At 44.5% G+C, this 19,188-nt stretch overlaps 1 protein-coding gene across 9 annotated transcripts in view; it reads right to left on the minus strand.

Moving 5' to 3' along the window:
* Nucleotides 1-19,188, minus strand: part of Plagl1 (PLAG1 like zinc finger 1) — an 85,285-nt gene that overhangs the window by 1,889 nt on the left and 64,208 nt on the right. For 2 of the 9 annotated variants that reach the window (XM_048799354.1, XM_048799343.1), the window contains 5 exons: nt 17,781-17,812; nt 13,999-14,100; nt 13,635-13,738; nt 4,943-5,318; nt 1-1,154 (listed from right to left, as the gene is read on the minus strand). The exon at nt 1-1,154 is cut by the window's left edge and continues 1,889 nt beyond it. In XM_048799354.1, coding sequence (XP_048655311.1) covers nt 1-1,154; nt 4,943-5,094 — 1,306 coding nt within the window. In that variant the 5' untranslated portion in view covers nt 5,095-5,318; nt 13,635-13,738; nt 13,999-14,100; nt 17,781-17,812. The other 7 variants (XM_048799350.1, XM_048799377.1, XM_048799379.1 and 4 more) reach the window with 7 other exon arrangements.

The raw sequence follows: 19,188 nt of genomic DNA on the forward strand, positions 1-19,188 counted from the left end.
GCGGTGGAGGTGGTGGGGGTGGTGGTGGCGGCGGCAGCGGTGGTGGCTGCTGCTGCTCCAGATAGGCAAATGTATGGGGCAGAGGTTCCATAGGCCCCAGAGTGATAGTGCTGTCTCCAAAGACATTTGGGGGAGCAGGAGGGACAAACTGCCAGAAACTCAACAGGGAGGATATGTCGAGAGCGGCAGGGATTGTTAGATTCACAGCATCTGCCACCAGCTCCCCGGGAAGGAGCTCTCCATTAGCCAGCTCAAAACCTAGGTTGAACCTGTGAGGTGGCTGAGGTTCTTGCATAGGCAAGTCCTCAAAGAAAGTGATGTTGTAAAACCCTTTAGTATCTGCTTTGAAAGGCAGGCTAGGAAGTATAGGGTATGAGGTAGCACTGGTGGTGAACTTAGGAATCTGAAAGACTTCAGGAGGAGAGCTTGGTGCTACCATGGGGTGCAGAGAGACAATGGGCTCTGGCAGTGGTGGTGGCATAGGCTGGATGGCCTGTTCTGGAGGCCCAAGGGTGAGGCTGTGAACCTCAGGTGGCAAGCTACCTACAAGCCCATCCTGGGCAGGAACTCCTATCGGGAAAGGAGACATGGGAGCAGCCTTCACTTGGAATGAAGGCTCCATAGTGTGGAAGTTGCTCAGAAGGTCTCCTCCGGCCTGCATACTCTCTCTCATGAGCTCCTGCGAGTGTGTCTTCTTGGTATGACGGGTGAGGTGATCCTTGCGCCCAAATCTCTGGGCGCAGAACTGGCACAGGAAGTCCTTGCATCCTGTGTGGACCACCAGGTGGCGTCGCACATCCTTCCGGGTGTAGAAGCATCTCTCACAATGGTCGCACTGGTGCTTCTTCTCCTTGGGTACAGGCGGGGGCTTTTCTTCTGCATGGGCTTTGAGGTGGTCAAGCAGCGCCTCGGTGCTCCCCAGCTCCAGAGCGCAGACCCCACAGGTGAGGTCCCCGCTGCTGGCTGAATGCAGGGCCATGTGCCTCTTGTAGCCCAGCATGGTGTGGTACTTCTTTCCACACTCTTCGCACACATAGGCCATCTTGTTGGGGTCGTGGGTCTGGAGGTGGTTCTTCAGGTGGTCTTTCCGGTTGAACGTCTTCTCACAATGAGTGCACTGATGAGATTTCTGCGGCGAGTGAGTGGCCATATGCCTAGGAGCAGAAGGGAACATTACACAAGAATTACTTTATGACAAGAAAGGTCTAGAAACAATATTGTATCAAAATGGTAATAGATTTAATCTAGGTTTTGGCATTTTTATTTGAATTAATTTTTCCTGTATTTTCCAAATACACAAAATTTTATTGTAAAAAAAAAATCACAAACTACTAAAGATATAATGCAACTTTCACATCTATCAGGAATATTTTTTTAGGAACATATTTTCTTAATGTATTTGTTCAGAAATCTGTATGCAAGTATTTAAAAATATGTGATCATGAAAAATATTTTTTCAGGAGGGGGTTCAAGGGACACTTGACATTTTTTGTAAATTGAAATTTTCGAAAGTGACCCACTTTCCCAGTTTTATATCATTGTTCCTAATACAATTCCTGCATGGTCTGTATCAACTGAAAGAAAAAAAAGGAACCTTTTGAAATGTCTATCGTTAGCCTCAGAAAAAGTGTTAAGCTGAAGCCAGTTTTTAAGATCTCTGCCATCCTTGAATTTTAAAAAGATTCATTTTAATAACTAAAAATCTAAGGACTATGTGTTTGTATTTCTTATAAAATACAATCCTTCATTACAACTTGTAGCTCACAGGTAGCACACAGGTTACTTTGTGTCACTTATGACAGTTATCTTCTTTAGTGCACTGGTGAGTGCAGTAAAAGTGAGTGCACTTCTCTTTAGAGGCTTAATTTGTTTTACTAACAATTTAAATGCAAATTGAATCCTTTGAACTAGTGACTCTGGATACAGAAGAACTTCTAACAATGCATTCTACCAAAAAAAGATCTCTTGAAGACAGAATAAGTTAAAAGTGTACTTAATTATATCTTCTACCCAACAACCAACCCTGTCTTGCCGAGTCCTAGAGTTGGAACAGGAAAAGTGTTCTACAACAGCAGTGCTTTGGCAGACAGTGATAGTGGTCCCACTACGAGGCAAACTGGAAGCCAGTTCAAAAATGATAAGGCTGGTCTGAATCAAAGCAAAACCTTCCTCTCTCACTTAAAAAAAAAAAAAATAGCCTGCTATGTGCAACAAGAAAAGCTGGTTCCCTCTCTTTCCTCCAGGACACACAGCTTAGCATGCCTAATGTGGCAGATACTGTAAGATGGGAACAACACTCAGAGACAGGAACCAATACAGTAGGCATTTGAGAGATCTGAAATATGCCAGTGTCTCCATGTTCTAGATGTATAAATTCATAGGCTGAAGAAAGGCTTTTAGAGCATGTCAGGGAGCAAACAGCCATGCTGTTCTACAAGATAAATCACAGGAATTGATAATGAAGGGGGAGCTGGCTTATGAACAGGACCCCAGAGGTCTGGCTAGGTCTTCTAGTGTTGCCCTTCTCCCATTTCTTTGTGGAACATTTTAATTTGGTTTGATTTCACCTATCACTCATGAGCAGATCAATACCAAGTTGATAAGGCTGGACCTGGCATTTCCTGCCTACTCTTGTAGGAATGGAACACAGGTTGGCATTAGTACTTAAGCAATATTACCACCTTTCATCAGTTCCCATCCCTTAGAGATTGATGACCATCCTTTGCCTGGTGTCCAGTTCTTCCCTTTACTTCCTCATGCAACAGTCCCAATCTAGAACATTAACCAATGCAAATGACTTCCACAACTTGGTACCCACCTTCAACTTCTCTCCTTACCCCAAAACCTCTGAAACTACCAGTTTTAGGGTATCCTATAGTCAGCACCAAATGGTACCATCTTGGGTGTCAATTGGATCATGCCAATGCTCTTATAAGTCTTCATGGGTGATTGAGACTGCCCTGCCATCTTTTCTTGCTCTTTGCCAACCTCCAAACTGATTCCATTGTTTGCTTTTGGGACCTATGTTCTCCTTTCTGGTTTAACAAGTCAGTTAGTTTGTTTGTGTTTTTTCCCTTCAATCTTATAAAATGAAACTTCTGTTGCAACTGTTGGGAAATAGGATGGAATGCTGCCCTATCATCTTTTTTTAAAGACAGACCTAAAGAAAGAATCAAGCCATCTCACCACTTGGGTTTTTTATGAGAGCGCTTGTAGGCCAGAGGCAGGAAATGTTGAGGCTGGGGGCAGTGGTTTTTGCATAAAGTATACAGCTTCTTTTTGCCAACTTTATGCCCTTAACTGAACATTTCCCTTGAACTACTGCCTCCTAAATATTGCTTAATATTTATTTGAGTGTGGTTGACCACAGTAATCCCAACTAATTCTACTCATTCCAATAATCTGTAAGTTACACTTTGTTTCCCAGGCATTTATCTCAGTCTTTACTCAAAGTTAGGGTACCTTGTGGGCCAGGCTGCAGTCCAGGCTGCCTTCAGTATTTGGAATGGAGATGTTTGCTGTGCACACTAACAAGCTCCATGCAAACCAGGGAGCCACTGTGACAGAATCAGTGCACCCGCCATTCTGCTATTTGTTAGTACTAGGTGGTGGCCTATGCACATCCAGATTAAATTATACCTCTGAGGTATAAAATACCTAAGCTTTTACACACTTAGGTTATATCATCTGTAACAGCGGTATCAAGGGCCACCAGCATAATTCATATCTACCTTCCCCCAGGGCACTCTGAGATTGAAATGATAATGTAGTCTGTGCCAATTCTCTAAACTCTGCACTTAGATGTAAGCAGTCAGAAAGGTGAAGCTTTAAAGATCATTTCAAGAAGATTAGAGGTGAGTGGCACATCTCTCTTAACCAGGCATCAAAAGAAGCGCCACATTCATAGAGTGCTGTGCACGTGGCTCTTGGGCACTGTAGACACCATGCCGACTACAGTCATTGTCCCTCAGACTAGTGTCTGACTGTACATTTTGTCTTGTCTATGATGGAAGAAAACCTGTTCCTATTAAAAAAAAAAAATCCCTTGGAGGCAGAAGATATATCTCTCATTTCCCTCATAGAAGTAAGCACCTAACAAACACTCAAAATCATCCAGATTAAATGTATTTTTAAAGAAGATGAATCTGCTACAACAGTGGTTTTTATCCTTTGGTATATCACAGAGGCCTCTGCACATCTGATTCAATGCACATGCTTGGCATCTGTAGGACCAGTTGAACTTTACATGTTTGAGTGCCTTTTCCACCCAAGGTGACAAACCACTCCAAAAGTTCACACTCATGGGCCTTTCTTCTTCCTGTCGCTCTTGGGACCTGGCAAGCCCTCCCATTTTGTATACAGACTCTTGTGACAGGTTTCCAATCAACCTCTTCTCCACATTACTGTCAAAGTCATCTTTCTAATGCTCTAATCAATAAAAAGGAGCGCTTCCAGATAGTGGGTGAGACCTGGGGCACCTGTTTCCTTCTCACTGATGTGCTTGGTCTCACCCTCTCCTCCTCCAGGGTTACACTCTGTGCATGGCACCTGAAGGCCAAGGGTTAGAGCTTTTTTTTTTTTCTCCCCATGCTGTAGATCTCAGAGGAGGACTGTCCCTCCTGAGCAGCCTCCACCTGCACAGTTGTCAAAGCACCACTGCATTTAATAGTTCTGCATGCCTACCCCACCCGCTTCTCACCTTTCTGCTCTTAGGCCTGCTACCCTGTGGGTACAAGAAATATCTGCTGAAGGAATTAACCAACATGGCAAAGCAAAATGGATGCAGAATAGCACAGTAATCACTGGAGAGACAGCTTTGAAGACTCCCTAAAAGGCTAAAATATAGATTCAGATCCTGTATCCTGTTACTGTGAGTGGGACTGAAGGCTCCAGAGCCTCTTAAAGGCCCTGTAAAAGCACATACCTTTCTAAAGCCTCTCACCTCATCAATTTATATCTGGAAACGAAGGCTTTGCCACAGTCGGTCTGCAAACACTTGAACGGGCGCTCCCTGGTGTGGGAATAACTGTGAACAGTGAACTTCTCCAGAGTGAGGAACGTTTTGCCACATATTTGGCAGGGGAATGCGGCCATGGGCTTTGCTTCTCACACCTTCCTTTTCAGATAGGCCAATCAAACGGTGTACCACTGAGGCACACAGGGAAGGAAGGTGCAGGGCAGAGACAGCAGCAGCAGCCACTAATTCTGTCCTCTCCTTTCCCAAGTCCCACTTGACATGCAGCCTTGAGCCCAAGCGAGAAAGTCTGAGGCACAGAAGAGATCCAGGCACAGGAAGGGGGTCTGCATCATCTGACAGCCTGTGGAGATAAGAGGAATGGATTTCTCACATCAGCCACTTAAAAACCACACTTTCCCTCCCTAACACTTCAGAGCCGACTACCCACAGCCAGCATGTTCCTTCACATGGCTCTAGTGGGCACGATTCTCCAGCTGCCCTGTGCTTTGAGAGGCCCTTCTGCATAGAAACCCACTCATCTGCTCCTCCCGAGTGGCAAGGCATCACTGGCCAGCACTCAGAGGGCTGATGAAGCACTCTGTGACATAGACTCAGCATCATCTACTTTGAAAATTCTGGTCAGTGAGGCTCAGCAGACTGGCAAAAGAAAAAGAAAAAACCTCCCTGCCCTCATTGGAGTGCTCTACTGGTCCACACACAAAAATCACCCCTTATTCAAACCACTGGCTTTTTCTCTTCACCTGTTTTAGTATAGCACAAGTTGTTTATGACACCTGTCCAAACTTCCAGAGGATGAGAAGAAGTCATTTGTATACATCTAAGTTAATTTGCTTGTGAGATAACTATGCACAAGGACTGAGGAAACAAAACGTGGGTTAAAGCTGACGTGGCGAGGGGAGATGGAACAGCCCCGTGCAAACAGAACTGATAGCTCGCAAGGATGTTCAGGCCACATTTATAGGCACTGTCCTCTGGAAAACTGTACTGTCTGCCTCTTATCCTTTTGTTTATGGGGACATTTCCTTATTCCTCAGGTAGCTGGGGGTAGCCTACCTTTAGTTCAACCTATCTAAAACCCAGGTTATTAACATCCCTCTCACTCAGCCAGAATCACCAAACTCCAGACCCTTCTTTCTCTATCATTGGACCATCATTTGTGAAAATGTGTCCAAGGCAGATCACCCAAAGTCCTGTCCAACCCCTCATTCCCTTCCAGTTTTCCATCTCCTTCCTGAGGCCTCACCTTGAGGCATCCTCAATAACCTTGGCTACAAATTCCTTCTAGGAATTCCATCTCACTCATGGAGCCTGTGCTGCCAGGTCTTAGGATCCCATCCTACTTCACAGCCAGCCTAGGCCTGGCCATAATACTCGACCAGCTTTAAAACACTCCCTTCACTTGGGATTGCTCTTTTCTTCTTCTCAAGTCTCTTTTTAAAAGACTAAAACATACACTGATTATGAAGTTTGAAATATAACTATCCTTCCTTCCCTTTACAGCTAAACTCAAAACAGCCCTCATCACTTCAGAGGAACTGGTTTGGTAGGGAAGATTTTGTATTTGTCTCACCTGCTTACAATTCCAGTCATATACACTTTTTTTTTCTATTTATCTCAGTAAATTAATTCTCCCCAAGTTTCGCTTTATGAGATGACCAGTGTAGCCAACAGAACTTTGGTGATGACGGGAATGTTATATTATCATGGCTACTGAACATTCAAAATATGCTGCTGTGAAACAAGACTAGTGTCCCACACAGCAGCCACTAGCTGTGTCTATTTAAATAATTTGGCATTTGAAGATGGCAGGTATAATCAGAGAGCAACATGGCCATGCTTTGTCTAAGCTTGAGGCTCATTTCCTCCAACCTCAAGTCCTCCAACTTTAACTCAACCTTTTCATACTTGCTTCATAAATGTCTTTCTCCTAAGACTTTATCTTGTTAAGTTTTAGGGTTGTGTTTAATATACACAACACCACAGAGTACAAGGCTGGTCCTCAAATGCTGACCTGAATGGAGTCCATGATAGTGAACATTCTCTAACTTCTTCAGGGAGTCTTTAGGAATGAATTCAACTTCATAAATAGTTATAACATTCCAGTTACCATAATTGTGTATTTCATAAATATGGACCTGAGAATACAAATATTTGCACTGTTTTCATGATATATTCACAAACTTCTATAAAAATTGTCTTTCCCCACAGACTATAAATTCTTTGTGGCTCAGGATCAAAGCTCAGCTATCTAAAAAAAAAAAAACAACACAAAAACCATGTGGCTATATACTACATCTCTCATCGCCATGTTCTCAATTGGTGTTGGCTGTATACTAAAGATTCCAATCTTTGGATGAAACCCGATACTCTTTCTGGCCCTGTCCTTGAAACAGACTTAGGGTTACTTCGAATTGAATGGCAGACCACCAGCAACCTAACAGAGAAGTGACAGAGTGAAGGTCCTGATGAGAATGGGTCTGTTCTGTCACTTGGCATACATACTGCACTTGAATCTTAAATACGGTACTATTTCAACACCTGTCACCATGGAAAGATAGTAAGTCTTCCCCCAAAACATCTCAGGACACAATTTTCAGTCCCCTTGATTCTAAAAATACTCAGTGAGTGATACAGATCTGCCAGTATGCCAAAGAAGGCTTGTACCATCTGCTTCGTTCTGCTCATGCTGATTATTTTGGGGATGAGAGAGGATCAGACTGGAATAAGAACATATATATATATGGCAACAGCCAGGAAAGACTGTGTTCCCTGGGGGCTAGAGGTAAACAGTGGTGGTGGGGGGGGTGGTCAACACAAGTGCAGTTCCAGGACTTCCCCACTGCTGCACAACACAATCGTCTAACGGGGACAACTGTTTCACAGCATTCTCAAAATAAACCATGACTTCTGGCTTCTATTTCCATTGTCCCCAGTGACACAATGCAAGGCCCATTTCTGAGAGGAAACTGAATTTCCATTTTTGGCCTTCCAAAATGGGTGCTTTTAAGTCCTTGTTTCCATTCCATTCATTACTATGTCTACTAGATAAGAAGGTTCTCCTCCAAATGTCTGTCTCCCTCACACTCCCAAGACATGGGACTGTTTTCAAATATATACATTAAAGCTGATTTTAAAAGGGTCTCTGACAAGTTTTTTTTTTTCCTTATATTCACAAACAATGAAGCAGCCAGTCATGGAATAAGAGAGATAGAAATCCTTTGCTTAACTGGTCCTAGGAAGTTTTCAATCAGGGTACCCTTCTCAAAATCAGCACATGAGAAGCAAGTCTATCAACAAATTAAAACCAAAACTGTTCAGAATCATCAGCAAACAGAAAGAGACCCAGAATCTCTAGGTAGTTGTGACTGCTTATTTTTTTATTCTATTCTGAAATTTGCTGGGTGCTTTTCCTGAGCCAGTACAATGTCAGAAGAGCTTGGTTTGCATGTCTAATCAGCAAAACAGGTGCCCATGGCACTTACTGCTTTGAAGATCACACTGGGGCCCTCACCAGTCCTTTCCAGGATGGCTATAGCTGGATTACCAGCCTTGAATGAGACCAGGGTCTTAAGTGGGGCCCATGGCAGCTCAGCAGGGCCCCTGGGAACTCTCTGGTGGTCTATACAGAATCGAAAGCATGCATACTGAGATTCTTATGGAGAGAAGAACGATAGCATTTTTAAATTTTTCTAAGCGGTCCTAGATTCAAACAGGTTAAAGGGCATTGGCTCAACTGAGAAATAAGAGAAAATCCTTGGTGCTATCAATATTCTACTGGGCTCTTCACAGTGTCATTAGTATCTCCTAATCCATGGGCCACAGATTTGGGGCTTGAATTCTTTCAGGTAAAAGTGGGAAGAAAAAAAAAGTTCTATATTGTTTTTCTGGAATTCAAGCAGTAAATAACTTGTACAAATTTCATTTCAAGTATAGATCCTGTCCTGTAAGGCAGTCTACCTTATGACTAGAGGGCAAGCTGCCTTCAAATCACAGGGGTTTATCTGTCTACATCTTTAAAAGTCTTTATTAAAGGTCATATATCCTCAATAAAGTACTAAGATATTATCATTAAAATCCTGACACCTGAGCTGACATGTCACTGGGAAGACAGCTCTTGCCTAGGATGAACTCAGGCTGGACACTCAGGGCCTGTCAGCCTGCTATGTCTGCAGACCTTTCCCCAATAATGGCCCAAAGGATATCAAGGCCACAAATCAGTCTCCCTGTTGTTTCTTCCAAGTGCCACACTCTCTTGTATTTCTCCTTCTAGAATGCCCACTATCCCTTGTCCATCTGCCAAACTCTTATTTTTCTGTCACGCCCAAACAGAAGAATGAGTTCTTCCACATGGTGGGGTCCACTCAGTAGTCTAGTGGACATCTCCACCTCCATCTGTCTGACACTGTTTTGCCCCAGTTTATGCTGGGTGGTGGAATGCCCTTACTGCCCTGTCCTGCTGTCCTGCTCTGAGGAGGGCCACCCTACAGCCTGCTGAGAAATCAGGTTTGCTGCCTATATTCTTTCAAACTGTCACCCTGAGAGACTTAATTTTGTTAAGCCAGTGACTAAGCTCCTGTTTTCTTAGAAAGGAGGCTTAAAATAAGCAAGAAAGCTACAGTGAAGTGTTTATCTAATATTCAGAGAGAAAACTGAGAAAGCTGTCGAGGAGACTCTATCACAACTTTAGAACACTAAGTCCATACCCTAACCAGACATTTTTAAGAGGACGGGTACCTTCTGTTCACAGTGTGAGTCATCTAAAGACGGTGGATTGAATGTAGGCACACAGCTCATTTTTCCTGAAACTCTACTAAAAGACAAGGGCAAATGGGAGCTCCTCAGGGATTCACTGGCGCTGCCTGACAAGCCCTGCTACTATGTCTACAAAGCTTCCAGCAGCTTTGCCATGGCTCTCTACTTACAAATCAGTAGGTGCCAAGGAAAAAGGAGAAAAGGAAAATGAACACAAAACCAAACTAACAGAACCAGGCAGCTTGGAGTGGGAAAGGCAGACCATGGAGGAGAGATTTGAATTAACACCTGCCAGATTCTTAGGTACCTGCATCTGGCAGGTGGCTTATTTTGAGGGTACCTGCTATTTTTCCATGTGACCTATTTCTAATGCTTGCTAGTGATTAACTCTGAAGCAACCTTTATAACTCAGCTAATATCACTCGGTGACTAACGGTAAAATCATTCCCAGATAAAATGGCTAAAACGTATAGTTAAACCAAGAGCTAGGAAGGAGGAGAGGATTTTTAGGTTAGTGTAACAATTTAATATCTTTACCACATGACAAAGTTGCCATCGCTGCTTCCATTGACTATTTCACTGTTGTACTAGAATCTGCGGACTACGTGATTAGGCAATAAGCAGAACAGAAAGATGAAGTAAATCTTTCATTATCTGCAAATGAAAGACTACATCAAAGACCACAGAGAATCCACACACAAGATTAATATTATTAAGTCTGACAAGGTGTTTGGTTATAAAAATCAAAATTACAAAATCAATTGCCTTTCTAAATACCAGAAGACAGAATGTGATTTAAGGTATCAAGATGATATCAGGGGATGAGGATGGCAGAGATGGAAAGTAAATCTGAGTCCCAGAGGGAAAATTCCAGTTTAGCTTTGGACACACTAAGTGTAAGCCTAATGGGCAACTTGGGCAGGCATGGAGACCCACAGCATGGAGTGGCTGAGGTCCTCCCCTCTGGCTTTGGGGAGGTGAATGCCATTCTGCATGTGGCTTATTCAGGTAACTATAAATAACTGAGCCTTCCTTCCATGGGGGCCTCCGGTCCTGTCAGGAAGCTCACATGAACCACCTTGATCACCAGTGTCTCTCCTCTCCAGGGTGGTTTGGTAAAGTGGGCTGGCCCTGGGGTGAGGAGGTCTTTGTTTTCTTTTGGACAGGCAGATCACAGCTAGACTGATCCTCCCTCAGGAGATCTACAGGCTACTGCAGAACAGGAGGCAGGCTTGTGGGGGCATGCAGCTCTCAGAGCTCCAAAGACAGAAGCAGCCCCTGCCTCTAAATTCCCCAGCTTCCTTTTGGGTGAGATAGCAGTGATACAAATAAACAAACGAAAATGGAATCTCAGTTCAAAAAACTAGACAAGATGTTCCTAAATTTAACTTATGTCCTGTGATTATACAAACAAGACTTTAACAGCTTAAAAACCCCTTTGGTGGCCTAATCCACTAGCAGAAGGCAGGCCTTTTACAGCGGGTCTTTCTTTGTTATACATTGTTCAAAAGATTGAAGAGATTAGCTAAACTGAAAGTCAACCCTAGCCATGACTTGCTGGGGACACAGAGGTGGGGGGAGAAGAGGCTGTAGCAGGTAGAGAATGCCAATACCACTGTGTAAACCAGAATGGGAGGGAGCCCTGAGAAACCACAAGGAAGGCCCACACCAGTGGATGTGAGCCTCACAAAGCCATAGAAGACCAAGGAACCAAACCACAGAAGGAAAGGACTCCAGGGACCGGGGATCCATCAGCACAGAGTACTTCATCTCTCTCAGGCCCATGGCCACTGGCCGAATGCCCTTCCTCCGCCTGCAGAGTGGAGCAGGGGCTGGTAGCTCAGATTCCCAGACGACGCCACAGGGCTGCTACCAATGGCTATTCAGGCTCACCCTCGTGGGGACAAAGGGAGGAAAGAGCTATCTTTGCAGACTCTTGAGTATTTCACATTCCTCCTCTCTCGCCACATTGAATTTAAAATAGAATATTCCGAAACAAATAGACGAATGTCTACAAGTGAGACATGTGCGTCCAGGAAGGCAAGTGTTAAGTCTAGGACTGGCTCTCAAGCTGAGACGCACTGTCCCGTTTTAAGACGTCTATTTATTAATGGAGACTCTAGGTAGTCTGGAGTGGGTGGGGGTGGACAGAGAGCCCCAAAATCCAGACAAAAGCCTTTGGTATTAGGAGCAGATTTTCTAATCATTAAAGTCAGAGATGGGGACTGTTCCTTTGTGACAACTGAAAATATATCCGCCTCCTCCCTCCCTATAAATCCTCGATGACTGGCCTTTAGACCCTTAGGGTCTGCTTCTATAGCTGGCTGCCATGCTCTCTTTTCCTGGGACTCTAGAGTGTAGGGCATGGAGGAACCAGAACTCTAATTAGCAGTTGGCCTATTGTCCTAGCAAGGCCACCATCTGGGAAAAGAAAAGCCTGGTTCCTTCTCAGGAAGCATGTGGGTATATAGGTTTGTCCTGAGGAAAGAAGAAAAGCACAGCAGTCACAGAGACAAGGGGAAGTCAGATTTGTGAGTTCAAAATTGCTTAAAGGAAACTTTTAGTCTATACTTTCTAGAAAGAATGCCCAGGACTTGGTGCACGGTTTGATCCCAAGACAGCATTATCTCTAAATAAAACAGAAAAAGGACACACAATGCAGACATGGGTCTGTCTGGGGAACGGGATGACAGATGATGGGTTTCATTTTTCCATTCTGAATATCTGCACTTAATTTTGATGGCTATTTGAGCTGAGTCTAGGGGTGTAACAGGGCAGTGAACCACAGGCAGGGGTGGGGGCGTAAAGAACATGGACATGCGCAGAGGCCATAGCCTGGAGTGGAGGCTAGTTCTGGCTGCGCTGTGGGCTTGTGGACCAGGAACGGTGGGAGAGGGCTGGACAGGTAGGGTCTGGCCACAGCAAAGTGGGTTTCTCCAGGAAACTGGGAATCCACGAAGGCTAGGACAGCTCAGCCACCAACTGCGCTAGAGAGAACAAGCATCACAGACCACCCGCCCCCTCCCGGGTGTATAACTGAGTTATTTGGGCCAGGCACACGGGTCACTTAGAAATAAATCTGAAGTCTACAAATATTTATCCCCAGTCCTTTAAGATTATCTGTTTTAATTTTCTTTTCTTTTTAAACTGATAAACATTCCACGGGTTTCCGTTTGGACTGGAAGTTGCACTATAGAAACAAGGCCACTCTTCTAAGCTCCCACCCTGGCTTCTCTGAAAGGGGAAAGGAATGTTAGGGAGACAGGAAAGCAAGCCTCAAGAGAGGAGCACTCAAGACAGCCTCCCTCCTTTTCACCTTATGTTTTTTTCCTCCCCATTCACAGCTTTAGGTCCTTTGTTTGTTTAACAGACCATTACAATCGGAGGCAGTTCAATGGGGGAGGAATGTGAACTCTCTAAGTAGCTGTCCCTGCAATCCACATGTGTGGTCCCTCCCCGCCAGCCTGTCCAGGCGGCTGCAGTGTGCCTTCCGATGCTCCTGGCTGCCCAGAGGAGGCTGGGCACCTTGCTCACAATGAGTCCTAATTTCCCACAGGGCCACGCCTGCCGCTCCTTCCCAGTAGCCTACAGCAGGGTCTCGAGTAGCTCTTCCTTCCCTGCTTGCTTCGCCTCAGTCGGGGCCATCCTGCTCCCCATTCCCTTCAGCTCCTGGGAAGACATTGCCTGTGTGTTGGTCATCGGTCTTCAGACACCTTGGGACATCACTGGCTAACACCCATCTAAGTCATACAAACGGTAAACCAAAGAAACAAGGTAAGACTCCTCCCTGAGCTCCCAGACCTGTTGGAATTTCCAGCACTTTGTCAGTCCCTAGTTTTCACTAGGTTTCCACACAATTGTTGATAAACATGGCCAACTAGAAACAAATTTAAAACTTGCATACCTACTGGGTGACAGGATACATCAGCCACAAGTCAGGCACGGAGTTCTCTCAGAAGTCTGAAGATTCAAACCACGGAGTTCTCTCAGAAGCCTGAAGATTCAAACCTGTAAGAGACTTGCACATCTTCAGTGAATGAAGCTACAAGAACACGCTCCCCATCACACTATAACCTGAGCTTCCATTTATGAGTGCACACACACACCACTGAGGTGGTCTACAGAATTCCTACTGCTTTTTCATGCATTTTGGTGGGTGATCTTTACTTATATTATATTCTCTGTCCTACTTGCAACTGGATTAGAACCATGCTCAAGTTTTTCCCTGCTTTCTGCGAGTAAAACAAAGAATACATGAAATTGCTTACATAAAATATTCAAAACAGCACTCAGAGGAAATGGTATTTCTTTTAAACCAACAGTATTAAAATACCATAAAACAGGTATGCAAATCCACGCAGTAACAGAACCTGAAACAAATTATGAATTGAAAGAAAGTCAGCAATATCCAGTTGACACTTTCAACAAAGCTTCATATAGACTTATAGGTTTATCAAATTTGCAGGGTACCTCCTAATGAAATAGTCCATGATTATTAAACCTGGCTGTGCATGAGAATTAGCAGGGAAGTCCTTTAGAAATACAGATTCCTAGGCCACAGGGCAAATTAGCACACACTGAAATGGTAAAATGGGGCCCCAAGAACTTGTGTTTCTACCAGATTCTCAGAAGCCAAGTCTGCCACCTGCTTTGTACCACAACCCTGATGAGCATTTGGAAACCAGTCTCTCTGCTCCAATTAATTATAAAACTTGACTTCTTCCAACTAAGACTATTCTAACCAGTAGATCCTCTTAGGGGGAAAGCTGCTCGGGTTCTCTTAAATTGTACAAAAGTAAATTATTATGAAACAAAGCCAATTAGCTCACCTAAGTGATTTATTCACTTGGATGCTTGCTTTAATTTTATTTTTTTAAAAAAGGGCTACGGCCATTTATTTTGCAAAAGAACAGTGTTTTAAGTTGAAAATGAAAAAAATATATATGGCCTTGTCAGACAACTAACATTTAAAAATGACCCAACAAAGTTCAGGATAAAACTGGAGGTGACCAGGTTACTTGAATCACCCAGGGAGTCTGTTCTGAAGTTATTCTTTGTTTTGCATGTACAAAAGCTTCACAAATCAACTGCATGGTTCACCTGTTGTCTCAAAATGCTCAACATCTACCATTGTGGTTTAATTAGGTGGTCCCTAAACATTTGTATCTTTTTTTTCAAGAGCTTTAAAACACTGAAGCAAAAGAAATCTTCTAGGTGATTCTTTGCGTCTGCCCAGCTCACAAGTGGACAATACCAATTTATGTATTCAGAGAGGCCGGACTCCCTTCGGCTTCCCAGGAAAGGGCTCGCTGAACGTGAGGTAAGCAAACCAGGCAGTAGAGTAGCTTAGCTTCATTGTCAAAATATTCAAATTATCACAAAAAGAAAGCAATTCCTTTCTGAACTCAACAATACTCCTTGGCCTCTGAGGGCTCACACAGGAGCTTATTCTCAGGCTGTTCAGTGGGAGCAGCACTAGTGAAAGAGGAGAGCCCTAGCAGGGAGGAGATCAAGTCCTTCAGCCTCTCCCACCTGCCCTCTCAGCATGTCTGACGTGTACATACTAACAATGCCACAGAGACCGACAGGCCTGGCCTGGGGCACCATCCTGTGCAACGTATGACAATTTAACACAGCAAAGACACAGTCAAGAAAAAAAACACCTCGGTTGGACAGGATGCCACTTATATATAGACTCTTCAGTTAGGATTTGGATTTCAAAAGCAGAGAAAACGGTTTTCAAATGTCAACTTTTTTTTTTTAAGTGTGTAGTAAAAATGACGCTATAAGAATCAAATAATTCTAAAGGTCAATAGCTCCAGGGTAGCCAGAAATATCACATTTTTCCTAGCAAAGAAATCTTCTCCTGGTAAATAGATTTGCTAATTGTTTTAAATGAATGATTTTTTTTTTTGTGTGTGTGTGGGTGAGGGGAAGCCATTCATTAACAAAAACAAAAGTTTCATGACTCTAGAGTGTATGATTTCTAGAGTCCATTTTTTGCCACACAATATGTTTTTCTGGGCGCCTGCTTCAGAACATGCTTCTCCTCAGTTAACGAACTAGCTTAGCTGCCTGCTGAGCACTCCCTGAAACCCCTGAAATGAACAAAAGGATTTCTTCCAGTTTCAGCTCATCCACATCTAGTTCTTCCTGGTTTTATTACTTAAGTTAATTCTTCAATCTGACTTTATTTCCAGTGATTTGAGAGGGAAAGAAATGGGCAACCCCTGACACTGGGAAGTCTTTTCTGGTTTTCAACAAGAGAGTCCTTTAGACTGTAGACGTGCCAGGTTTGTTTTTGAAGTCTCTCGGAAATGTCTTATTTTTGAAAGACTTTTACTGCAGAAGGAAAGGAGCCCACGGGGATTTGGTAGATCATAGACAATGACATCTTACTGCGGCCAGATGGATCATGGTGAACAATGAGATTCTATCTTTGAACAGGAGACCCTAAGTGGGATATGCACATTCACCTCCAAACAATGACCACAGAGGGGCATGTTGTTAAAGGAACACATGGAATTTAAACAGATTTGTGGGCCTGGCACCTGGCCCCCTACCCTCTCACTTATGGACACTCCCTGGGAATTCTCATGCACAGCTCAAAGTTTTAACTACTTCTTGAGGTCAGAGGCCTCCCAAATTTCCATCTTCAATCCTCAGCTTTCTTTCAAATTCCAGACAAAGGCACCCACATTCCTCCTGAACCTCTCATTGTAGATACCTCCCTGCGCCCCGTGCCCCTCACTGTCACTGGATCAGAGCTTCACACTCCTGTCGTCTAGCTATTTCCTCCCCCAGCACCACTGTGTATCTTAGCCATGATTAGTAGATGCTCATGAGATGGCGGCCATGTTTTAAGTGGGAAGTGTTAGCCTATTTTTTTTTTTTTTTTAATAAGAAACCTAAGGCCTAGAAGTTGTGCTAATTTGCCTGGTCCTGTGCTAATTTGAAAGTCAATCCCTTCACAGTAACTTCCCAGCCTCTACAAAGTCGGAAACTCTGGAGTCACACTAGATTTTTCTCCCTGATTAAGCTGTACGGGGTCTGTGAGCTTGTTGTCTCTGGAATCTGTTTCCTCCTCTCACTGGCCATAGTGACCTATACCGTTGGGCAGAGTTTTCTGCCTTTATTACCGCCTCCAAACATCACGGCAATACAACTTGGGAGTTTTACTTTTTGTCGACCCAACAATTTCCCTTTCTCGCTAAAAACAGGTGGCAGATTTGTCACCCCTTGTATTTCGGCCCAGCTGAAGGCAGGGGCAGCCTCAAGAAGTCTTTGTTAATATCTAAATCCAGTGAGGAAATTCTGCAGGACTGCTGGGAGTGGAGGGCAGGGCAGATAAGAGGGTGAAAAAAGAGACACTGTCCCCTCCACTCCCCATCCCCCACCCTGGGCCTGGAAAGGAAAAGGATCTGTCAGCCCCCAGCAAGGGGTGGGGGGTGGGGTCTTGCCCTGTTGTTTCCTAAGGCAGCGACAGAGTCCTTGAGGACAGCTGTGTGGGAGAGCACTCAAGCTCCAGGAGGTTCCCAGCCACCACTCCTGGCACTGAGGAGGACAGCTGCAAGGCTTCAAGACACGGCTAATGTGATATATAGAAGGTCAGAGGCCAGTTCCTCACCTTCTAGGCGCCATGGGAATCCCTAGGTTCAAGGGCACAAACTATGCGAGAAGAGGCACCTGAAACTCACCCAGATGAAATTCTCCAGGTTGGCAGAATGGGGGCGGGGGGAGTTCAAATGGAGATTGTTAATGGGGAATAATCTCAAAGACTTTGTTGGGTGAGTTGCAAATTGGTGGGTGCCTCAACAGGGTGCTAAGAATCTTACTTAGAATCATGCCCACCCACGAGATTGACTAGCTACAACTGCTGGAACTGGAGCCCATCTAGTTTTTTTGTTTGTTTGAAAAAGGCCACGACTGCTATCCAGAAAAGGAAGGGTTCTGAAGGTGCTGGTGATTGGGGCGGGGGGGGCAGTCCTGTGTTTGACAACCCTAGGTCTATAAAGAAAGGAAGGAAGGGCAGATGTTAGAAGATACTCACAAGAGTAACGCCTCTGATTCCTAGGCAAATACCTAGAAAGGGAGAGGCAAAGTTATCTTTAAGGCCTTCATCTTATGCTCTGAACTGCTAAAAGCAAACAAACCAGGAAACACATACATACAGAGGATAAAAAAGTGAAGTCTATTTGGAAAAAGACCCAGAGCTAGGGGAGTCTTAAGACCCAGACATCTCTGTTTCCTAAGCCTGGACATCCTTCCCTGGCTAATATGCTGGGACAGGGAGCTGATTTCCATAAGATGGAAATGATGGCCTGCTGGAAACCAGGGTGTTCTGGGGGAGGGGAGGCTCCCTCCCTAAGAGAAAGGATATAAATCCTGTGACAAATGTGATGATTCAAAGAGGCTGCAGAAATGATAGGTCCTGGAGGCGCCAATGATTCGGATAGGGGCAGTGTTCAGACTCCGAGGTCAGTGGCATTTTCTAAGCAAATTCCACTTCAGTCTGTGGCTGAACATCTGAGACCGTCAGAAGAGGTTTATAAAGGTCCAATGAAGACCGAGGGTTTTAAATAAGACACTTCGGCCATAACGTAGAAAGAACTATTAGTATAGAGTGCTCTGGCCAGAAGAACTTCATACAGGCAAGCTTAAGCAATTAGGGAGCCCCATTTTCCTGCCAAATGGGCACATCACTGATCCTGAAGGCCAGGCAAGGTATAGGGCACATCCAGAGGGAAGATGACCTGGAAGAAGAGGATTCCGTGGGGAAAAAGTGCCCATCACAGAGCAGAGTTTGTCAAAATGGTCCCTTGAGTTTGAAGCATAAAGCCCCATCTATCTGCTTTAGTTCCAAGGATGGTGGGCATGTTGTATTAAAACATATCCCTAAAAAGATCACACAGATAGGGAACATGAAAGCTAAGGGTGTTGGGCAAGCAGGTAGAGGATTGGCAAACCAAAACAAGCCAAGACTGGGGGCGTGGGGGCGCTCTGGTTTCATAAGGGTCTAGCCTCTGCTGGCTCTTTTCCCTGTCACACCAGACTAGTAAGACCCCAAAGGAGAGACAAAGATGGTTGGTGAGCGGTGAGCACACACATTCCTATCCCAAACCCCTCCACCCAACGAGGATAGCTCTCTATAGAAGACTACTTTTCAAATCTGGTGGTGCCCAAAAATGTGGGGAGATTGCAAGGGGGAGGGAGACTGGAGAAAGGAGGACAGTCTACTCTGGAGGCCCAAACTTATGTGTGACTTCCTTTAAATATAGCAGCCTGGTAAATAAGGAGCCTGGAGACAGGTCAGTGGGAGGGGCTGTTTCCGCATGCAGACTGAAGACTGACATCCATACTTGTTCCCCAGGCTGTTTTTGGACGGGCTCTCCTTCATTCTAATCACAAAGCTGCTGTCAGAGTGATTCTTCTAACATGCAAATATGTTCCTGTCACTT

This window comes from Marmota marmota, unplaced genomic scaffold (assembly GCF_001458135.2).
Source record: "Marmota marmota marmota unplaced genomic scaffold, marMar, whole genome shotgun sequence".
NCBI classification, from domain to species: Eukaryota; Metazoa; Chordata; class Mammalia; order Rodentia; family Sciuridae; genus Marmota; species Marmota marmota.